Here is a 9,365-nt window from a genome sequence, read left to right as displayed (position 1 = left end):
GTCAGGGTTGTGACCAGGCCTGCAGCTGGGCAGCTGGGCGCGTGGTGGGTGCACCTCTCACCACGGGGCCTCAGTTTCCCCTCCGGTGACCCGACCCCCTTCTCCCTACTCGGGGTTTGCAGGGCTCTGTAGGAGGACTGGCGGTAGCACAGGCCTGAGCCTGGCACCTCGCAGGCGCCCATAAGTGTGTCCTGGCGGTCCACACAAAACCAGCGCGACCTTTAACGACAGCCTGGGAAAGGACCAAGACCACCGCCCCCCCCAACGGCTCCCCCTGCGGGGCTAGCTCCCCTTTTCTTCGCCCAGGCTCAGCGAGGGGCGGGGGGCGGGGCCGGGCCTCCTGGGGGCGGGGTCATGCAGGGCGGAGGGGAGGGGCGGGGCCTCGCTCGGAACGGAAACGCGAGAGCGCGGGCCCTTCCGGCGCGTCCCGCGAACTACAACTCCCACAACGCCCCGCGGTCCCGCGGCTGGCCTCAGTCGTCGCGAGAGGCGGCCGCTGGGGGCGGTGCGTGTGCGCCGACAAACGGAAGTGTGGGTGACGGTTGAGACTTCGCCGCCAAGCTGGGAACCGGGGAGATGGCCGAGACTGACCCCAAGACCGTGCAGGATCTCACCTCGGTGGTAAGGGACGCCTGCCGGGCCCTAGGTCGCGGGGCCCCCGGACCGAGGCGCCCTGTCAGGGGCCGCGAAGGGCCGGGTCTCCGGAGGCCGGGTTTCCAGCGGCCGAGGCCCCCAGACCCAGCCTGCACCCCACCAGCCCCACTCGCCCGACCTGAGCCGCCGCCCCCACCCGCGCACCCCATCCCCGCTCCCCGCACCCCCAGCGCTCCCCGCACTCCTCATACCCCGAGGCCTCCGCGAAAGACCTAGCGAACTGTGAATCGCGGCGGCCGCGACGGAGAGGGGTCTCGCCAGCCAGTCGGTGTCATGGGGGCAGGCGGGGGGAACCGAAACCCGGGGGCGGGGGTGGGGGGCGACAGTCCCTGCTGAAGGCCGCAGAGCCGCCCAGAGGCTTCGGAGGAACGGGACCAGGACCCCCGTCCCGAACCCAAGCCGGTGTCCCAGGGTGAGCGCGAGGTGGTCTTCCTGTTTCTCAGGTGCAGACGCTCCTGCAACAGATGCAAGATAAATTTCAGACCATGTCCGACCAGATCATTGGAAGAAATATCCTTTGTATGTGTGGTCAGCCTCTGTGGGCCCTTGGCTCCTATGGTCCGAGGAGCGGTGTTGATAAATGTGTGGTTTGCAGGCCAGCTGCAGGCAGTCATTTACCACATTTTTTATTTTATTGTTATTTTTTTTTTAACCGAGCTTGGATGGAGTCTTCCTGAGCGGTACAGTGCGGAGAGCTGGGGGTACCGCTGAACTGGACCCCTGGCCTCCAGACGCTTCCGGTTTGCCAACAGTAATATCTAATATGAGTGTGGACTGTGAGCTAAGCATTTGAGGGGGATCTCTGCTCTGGGCCTCACCACAGCCTGATGAAGAAGTTGTAGTGTTGCCTTTGTTTAGCGGATGCACGCTCAGCAGCTTAGAAAAGTGGCCGAACTTGCCCAGGTCCCCGGACTAGGAAAGGGCAGGGCTGGCGTGTGATCCTTGCCCCAGACTCCTGGTAACCACCAGAATTTCACCCTACTCATAGGGAAAACCAGTTTCACGGAGACAGTTGTGTTTCAGGCCATAGTGTCCAGGGCCCCGGAGGGAAAGGATCAGAGGTGGGAGGTGCTGGTGTGTGTGGCCTTTAACTTCACCACTTGATGACATGAGCAGTCGCATTGACGACCTGGAGAAAAACATTGCAGACCTCATGACACAGGCCGGGGTGGAAGAGCTGGAGGGTGAAAACAAGATCCCTGCCACACCAAAGAGTTGAAGGTGAGGGAGGCGACAGTCTCAGGTGTGTGTCACTGTAACTTGGATGTGGCCAGGCTTTCTCTCTCCATCAGTTCCCAGCCGTGATCCTAGCAAGCATCTTTCATTTTCCTGGTTTTTATTAGACCTGTATCCTTAGTATTGGTTAACAGTAGGTAATCACTGAGTTTGTATCATTGCAGCCAAATACCAAGAAATGTATTTCGTTGGCCTGCGAATTCTTACTGCTGGCAGGTTTTGTTTTTGTTTTTGTTTTTGTTTTGGTAACCCAAACCCCACATTGCCACCTTCAACTTCATAAATGCCTTGAATTCTAAGGGTTCTCTTGGGAACACCCCCTCCACTAGATAAATGCCAGGACAGCACCTGATTATGACTTGAATGAACCGGGTTAGGCCACAGTAAGCCTTCACCCTACAGTTGATTTAAATTTCCACTATGGTTGGCTCAGTCGGTTAAGCGTCTTCCTTCTGCTCAGGTCATGATCTCAGCTCAGGCCGTGATCTCAGCCCCACGTGGGGCTCCCTGCTTCGTGGGGAGCCTGCTTCTCCCTCTCCCTCTGCCCTCTCTCTCTCTCTCTCTCTAATAAATAAAATCTTTCTAAAAGTTAATTAATTTCCACTACATAGTTCCAGATAATCTGAGGAATGATGGATGATCAACAGTAGCCGCGTAGCAAGACAGCAAGATGCAGTTGGCTGCCTTAGTCTCCCCATAGTGGGTTTCTTCCTTATAATAAGCCTTTTCAGGGGGCGCCTGGGTGGCTCAGTCGTTAAGGCATCTGCCTTTGGCTCGGGTCGTGGTCCCGGGGTCCTGGGATCGAGCCCCGCATCGGGCTCCCTGCTCCGCGGGAAGCCTGCTTCTCCCTCTCCAACTGCCCCTGCTTGTGTTCCCTCTCTCGCTGTGTCTCTCTCTGTCAAATAAATAAATAAAATCTTAATTAAAAAAATAAGGCTTTTCAGGAGTATGGTGGTTACCTCGCTGCAACCCAAAAATCATTTTGAAACTCCCCTTTCTTTCATCCCATTTTTAGTATTTTTTTTATTTTTTTTAAGATTTTATGTACCTATTTGACGGCACAAGCAGGGGAGGGGCAGAGGCAGAGAGAGAAGCAGGCTCCCCACCAAGCAGGGAGCCCGATGCGGGACTGATCCCAGGACCCGGGGACCATGACCCCAGCTGAAGGCAGACAGTTGACCGACTGAGCCACCCAGGTGCCCCAAGCATTTTAATTCCCTATGAAAGTAAAGTTTACTGAGAATTTTTAGGTAACTAGAGGACCAAGCAGAATATACAGTAAAAAGCACCAGATTCCTTTTTTAAATGTTTTGGTCATGTCCTGGCTGGACCACATTACAAGTAGCTGTGACATACAGGTAGCTTTGAAGTCCAAGAAGAGAGAGACTTGGGAGCTAAAAGACTTTGAAATTTGTTGTTATTTTAACCAGGAGACCAGGTTGATTTCAGTGTGTGAGTCAGTCACACACTTGCTATGTGTGGGTTGTCCTCATTATTCCTAGAGAGCGAGGAGTTGGAAAATGTCCTGCTGCTCTGGGTCTCACGCCACATGGCGGTCAAAAGTCTCATCCAGTGAATGAGCACATCCTATGGAGGACCGCAGGATGAAGACTTTTCGAGTGACAGGGCTGATCCAGAGGAAGAAGAGCTGGGAACGGATTCAGAAGTTTTTAAATAAAGATTTCCAGTTAAATCGGTTGCGGTATCTTTGCTGGGGCATCGCGCAAAGAGAGGACGTCTAGTTGACTAGAGGCTTCGAAAGGACTTGTACTATTTGACAGTGCTACGTGTCCGTGTGCTCTGTCCTTGTAGGAGCATAATGTGTCGATGGTTTTTCTTTTCCAGCAGGTGGCTAATTCCCCCACTGAAGTCCGGAACACCATTTTCACAAGCTGAGAGAAGACCGAATGGCTTTTTGAAGCAACTGCTGTGTGTAGACAGGTTTTCTACCCTAAAGTGTGCGTTCTTCTTACCACGTACTGTATAGTCTGTAGAGTGATTCTCCCCCCAGTTTCTTGAACATGGTAACTCCACATCTTGGACCTTGGTCAGTCGTGCTGTTAAATATTAAACACTAAAACTTCGGCGGTTCCTGCATAAAATTGTCACCTTTTCTAGTGTATTTTTGTGAAGTTGTTGTTTTCTATCATTCCTTTTGTAGTAGTTGCTGTTTGATGAACGTTGCTGTGTAATTTTTTATTAGACATCCGGTAGACCCTTCCGTTATAAGTAGATTTTGTGAAGGAAGACATGTGGCAAGTTGAGGGTTCTTTTAATTCTCAGCACAGAGTGTCGAGCCAACACCAAATAGCATGTTTGGTGGTACTTTTCACATGGGTAAACAACATTTAAAAATTATTGATTCGGAAATCTCTGGCGCTAACCGGTTGCCAAAACTCAACACTGACCCGCAGCATCCTGTATTAAGTCTCTGAGGCCAGAGGCCGAAGCACTGACGAGTAACCCCTGCCACTCCATGTGCGAGAATTGTTCAGTCCACAAAGTGACACAACCGCCTAAGGTACCGAGGCAGTCATTAGAGTTTTGCATGAGATTTGGATACTTGAGTAGGCCCCTGTGCTGTTCTTCTACAATCGTCACCATAGAAAATCTGGCAGGATTTTACAGCCCAGTTCGCCGTCTTGTCTGGGAGCTACTGCTTTGGGAAAAGGAACAGAACAGGAAGACAGACCCATGTCAAGTCCGTGCCGGTTGCTTGGCTAGAAAATGATAGATGACTTGTAATCGGCTCAAGTTTTTAAGACTGATTTCTTTCAACTATTTCTTACCTAAATTCTTACAGAATCACAGTTTTGTTACTGATTATAGAAGATAGGGATAATAATACTCTTGCCACTCAAAAAAGCAGTGCCCGGAGTGCTAAGCCAGGAGGCCGGGACTGACTGCGGGAGACCCATGTGATTGCCCCAGCAAAGGGACTTTGTCCACAGAAAATGGGAAAAGTTGCGGAAGGGGACAGTGCTTCTTAGAAGGAAGCCCTGAATGAGCGAACACAGTGAGTGTTTTGAAGTTTCCTCTATCACCAGTCGTGTTTGTATTGCAAATAGGTAATATGATGAAGAAATCATCTGTCCTAGTTATAGGTGATGTAGGTAACACAAAGTAAGTTTCTTCTGAGATACGAGGATTAAGCACTCTTAACCACCCTGCTGCAGAAACTTCGCTGGCGGGCCAGTAGGGCGCTGCCAGGCGCTGTCCCGGCAGAGGACCTGGCACGTGGCACGGACACGGCCACTTGCTGTCTGGATGTAGGTAGGAGTTGTCTTTACGTAAGGGAAAGATTTCAGAGGCAAGCTCCTGACCAGAAATATCTGCCATGAATAAAGGTGCCTGAAATCCTGCTATTGACGCGTCCTTTGTGTCCACAATGATTTGTTTGGTTTTCCACATTTTCGGATTTAAATGGACACACCATTTTAGATGATGGGCTAAAACCTCTGGAAGGATTAGGTCCACAGAGCTGGAGGCCACGCGTGGGGAAGGGGGTGTGGGCGGGGCTGTGCTGTGGGAGAGGGCGGCCAGGGAGCGCCAGAGCCAGGGCGGCAGACTGCCCTCTGAGGAGAGCTGGGCTTACCCACATCCCTGAGGCAGGCCTTTTCCAAGTACGTTCCCCAGGACACTTGTCCTTGGAGAAACACTAGCAAAGAAGGGTTTATGGTCACTTGGGTTTAGCAGACTTGCCTCCTACTAGATTCATTTCCTGAAAATTCACAGTGCAAATTAGCATATTAAAGGCTCTGAGGTCCCAGAGCAGAGTAATGTGATTTAACTTTCTCACCTGCCAGTTTCCAAGTTATTTGACCAAGGATCTTTTTTTACACTTAGCACCTAATTGACATTTCATTGAATTAGCGTGCTGTAAAATACACAGGGGGATATAACAGTTAAAGTAATCCAATAAATAGCTCTGGATTCAGTTTATAACTGCCTGCCTTGCCAAGTACTCGACCTCTTGGCCAAGCCTTCGGGCAAAGCCTTATTTAGCCTGATATAAAATAGCTTTGGGACCCTGGTGAAGCCGTCACATTTGTACGAAAGGATGGCTTTCCTCACCGTGGAAGCGAGAACCTCGGATGCCCGCTCAGCCCTGTCACCCCACACCCCTGGGAGCAGGTGCTTGCTGCCACAGCCCCCTGGCTTGTCTCCACCTTCGGGCCGCAGCCCGGGGCCACGCCTGGGGCCATGGGCCCCTCCTTGTGCTGCTTCCTCTGTGGCTGACACCCCCTCCTGCAGGCTTGGAGGCGCTTGTTTGCAAGGAGCAGCATGGACCCTTTCCAGTTCAGGGAGCAGTCTCTGTAGGGCAGTGTGTTACCTCTCTTATACTCCAACTGGTTTGTGTCCACTTAAAGGTCATGAAGATCCTACTTAGGACTGATGAATATAACAAGCATGGAGGGGGCTTTGCACTAAGCAAAACACTTCGGTTCAATTGAATGCCCTCATCTCCCAAACCTGGAGGCCCCCCATCAGCTTCCTCCCTGGGCCTAGCGCTTTCCTTCAAGCCACAGGATTGAACATTTTAATCTCATCAATTTTTATTTTCTGTTTCATTTCTAGTAAAGTGCCATCATGTATGACCTTATCAGAATAAACGTCCCGTATTTTGGGTAATTAAAGGTTAATTTGTCTTTGTGAGTTGTTAGGATCCTAACTGCAACGTTGCTGCTAAGGGAACAGAGTGTCCTCCAAACAATCCATGCATCCTGTTTTTAACATCCTGTTTGTACATTGAAGGTTCCCTCTAAGAATAATTGTGTTCCTCTTTTTCTTTTTTTTTTTTAATTCGGTAGCTTATATTAATCAGTTTAAGTTGAGGAATTGGCACCATCTGTTGTCAGATCTAACCCTGAAAATTAACTGGCAACAGTTGACAGTCTAGCTAGCACTTTCTGAAAGTGTTTGTTATAAACCACTGGCTGGGCTGAGCATTTTGTTTACGTTATTTGTCTTAATCCTCAAGACAACTCTGAGTTAGGTTTTTAATCTCATCAGTCTCTGTTTAAACAGAAGAACCCATGGGTGAGTGGCCGTGAGATCGCGCAGCTAACAGCGGTGACACTGGACCCCCCACATCTGGCCCAGTGGGGGTCCAGTGGATCCACTGACTCACAGCTGGGCTTCGTCTGCCTCCAAATACATATGTCCATGCACGCTCTGGGAATCACCGACCCACTACCTCCGTGGATCTTGAAATTCAGTTTTCAAAAGACTGATTTTGTGTTTTCAATTAAACATCACCCAACTTAAATACTAAACATGCTTGACGTGAATTTTTATTCAGGATTAAAACTATGCAGGGCTCGGAGAAAACCTGTACTCCTGGACTAGCATCTTTTTTTGTTTTCTCCTGGACAAGTTATTTGAGAACAACTCAAGTCCAGGTGAGTGTTTCAAATGTTTGCCTTGACAGAATCCCAGGGAATACTAACTCCTGCTGCTCACATTCGTCTCCTGGCTCCCACCTCATCATTTCTCACGCACTGAAATTGTCCCTGAGACCCTCCTGGGGGGTGGGGGGGAGAAAGAGCCCCTCCCACAATGACCCATTTCCTTACCATCTTATCAGGTCACTTTGTTAAAAACACACACACACACACACACACACAGATGGGTACAGAAGTCTTAAGAAGGTACCCAGGCCGCCATCACCTGGAATCTTCAGCCGTCATTTATGAAGGTAAGTGTCTGCTTTGAGCTGCAGCTTCTTTAAAACTCCTCTTCAATGAATGGAAATGGGGGGAGGGGAGCCGTGAGTCACTGCCCAGAAACAAAAACCAGAGAGATTATGATTGAACTCCTCACCCCACAAATCACTTTGGAAATAGGAAGGGAGTTTGTTTCTACAAGTCAGGTTGAGTCTTAGAAAAGAATCAATTCTAATGTTTTGCCCTCATACACCAAGAGGGGTGCCTGGAAGTTCTTCAGACACCTGCCTCGGATTAGATTTATAGCTAATAGATACAGAACATCTGCTTCCGTGGGTCCCTGGCCACTGTTGGTGAAATGTAATGCTGTGTAGAGCAAGACCAAAGCCTGTTTATAGACCACATACATAAATGTCTCGGGGCTGCTCCCCCGCTTCCCGGTGGTCATCTTTATGGTATGTTTATAGTTTCCCACTTTTGTGGATACATTTTGACCAATTACTCATATTGGACAGCAGCAAAATGTCTACCTTCCAAAGAGGAACAGTATCGTTGCCCAGAATTAAGAATAGCCCGAGTTCAGGATCAGGTGTTTGGAAGCACTTCACTGCATATAAGAGAAAGCCTCATAAGCCAAAGGGGGTGGCATGACCTCGCAGGGTGACAAATCCGCAGGGAGGGCCGCTCTGGGGAGTGTGAATTCCACACCTCCGCAAGACCATCCAGGACCCAGATTTATACTGTCCTGGTGCAACCCACAGAAAGAGAACACCTTTCTCCGTTTTTTTTAAGATTGAAAAAAATGTTTCCCCAAAGGTGTCCCTACCTCACTGCCCATCCCTAAATGCCTGTGTCTGAAACCATCTTTGGCAAGGCACCAGGCCCCGAGTGATAGGCTGAGCTCTGTGATTCTCATCTTTTGGTTCTCAAGACTTGGGGATCGGGGCTGCAACTGGCATCTGGTGGGTGGAGACCAGGATGCTGCTCTGCATCCTCCAACATGTACATAGGATAGCCCCCACCACCAAGAATTAGCCAGCTCCACATGTCAGCAATGGCAATGGGGAGAAACCCCAGCCTGACCCATTCATGGTCCAGCGTGAGCCCCGATGAGGCCCCTTCTAATAGTTCTTGGTTCCTCAGAGGAGATAAAAGAACAAAGCCAGGATTCTATCAGAATCCTGTCGGGTGGACAGCCTACGGTGTGTTACCGACCTCTCAGATGTAACTTCCAGATTATAAATTGTAACATTGGAGATGATTAAATGAGGAATTCGCTTGCTTTTGACGTTGGCTGCGCAGGAGAGCCACCTGAGGAGCATTTCAGAACCCACAACCAGGCAGCACCCAGACCCACGCTGTCAGAGTTCCTGCAGGTAGACCCAGCCAGCAGGCCTCGTGCTCAGCTCGCCTGTGCATCATGGTCGAGAGCTGCACTGGAGAAGGTCTGTCCAGTGCTGCTCATCGGGTGATGTAATTCCCCGAGCAGATCAAACGGGACTCTGCCAAGCTTCTGACTGCCCAGTTGCCATGCCGACCTGGAGAGTTGAGGCTGGTACAGGTTATGTGGCATTCGGTTCGATTCACTTTCGCTTCAACCCCATCAGAATTCTGGTCCCTGACAGTTCATGTCTTGCTTCCCGATTCAGCTTCAGGCTTACGTCACTGCCTTGCCTGCAGCATCCGGGCTCCAACCACCTCGGGGGCACTCGAAGGTTGTTGACATTATCAAAGGTCAGCGGGAGATTTTCTCCTTCTCATCAGCCCTCGAGTAATCCATTCCTAAACCATTGCTGTTGTTCCACTGCC

The 9,365-nt window shown here is 50.4% G+C and overlaps 1 protein-coding gene across 5 annotated transcripts; it reads left to right on the top strand.

Moving 5' to 3' along the window:
- Nucleotides 1-456: 456 nt before the first annotated feature.
- HSBP1 (heat shock factor binding protein 1) lies at nt 457-5,255 on the top strand. Of its 5 annotated transcripts, none has more exons than XM_027619810.2 (4): nt 457-621; nt 1,098-1,164; nt 1,755-1,875; nt 3,739-5,255. In XM_027619810.2, exons 1-3 carry the CDS (start codon nt 577-579, stop codon nt 1,871-1,873), a joined length of 231 nt encoding a protein of 76 aa, XP_027475611.1. In that variant the 5' UTR covers nt 457-576; the 3' UTR covers nt 1,874-1,875; nt 3,739-5,255. The 5 variants fall into 5 exon arrangements, with proteins under 5 accessions (XP_027475611.1, XP_027475610.1, XP_027475613.1 ...); XM_027619809.2 differs by having other exon boundaries at nt 3,736-5,255; XM_027619812.2 differs by having other exon boundaries at nt 1,755-1,897.
- Nucleotides 5,256-9,365: the final 4,110 nt, after the last annotated feature.

This window comes from Zalophus californianus, chromosome 17 (assembly GCF_009762305.2).
Source record: "Zalophus californianus isolate mZalCal1 chromosome 17, mZalCal1.pri.v2, whole genome shotgun sequence".
In the NCBI taxonomy this organism is placed as follows: domain Eukaryota; kingdom Metazoa; phylum Chordata; class Mammalia; order Carnivora; family Otariidae; genus Zalophus; species Zalophus californianus.
The sequence above is the reverse complement of the archived record's forward strand: the minus strand, read 5'-3'. Positions and strand labels throughout refer to the sequence as shown.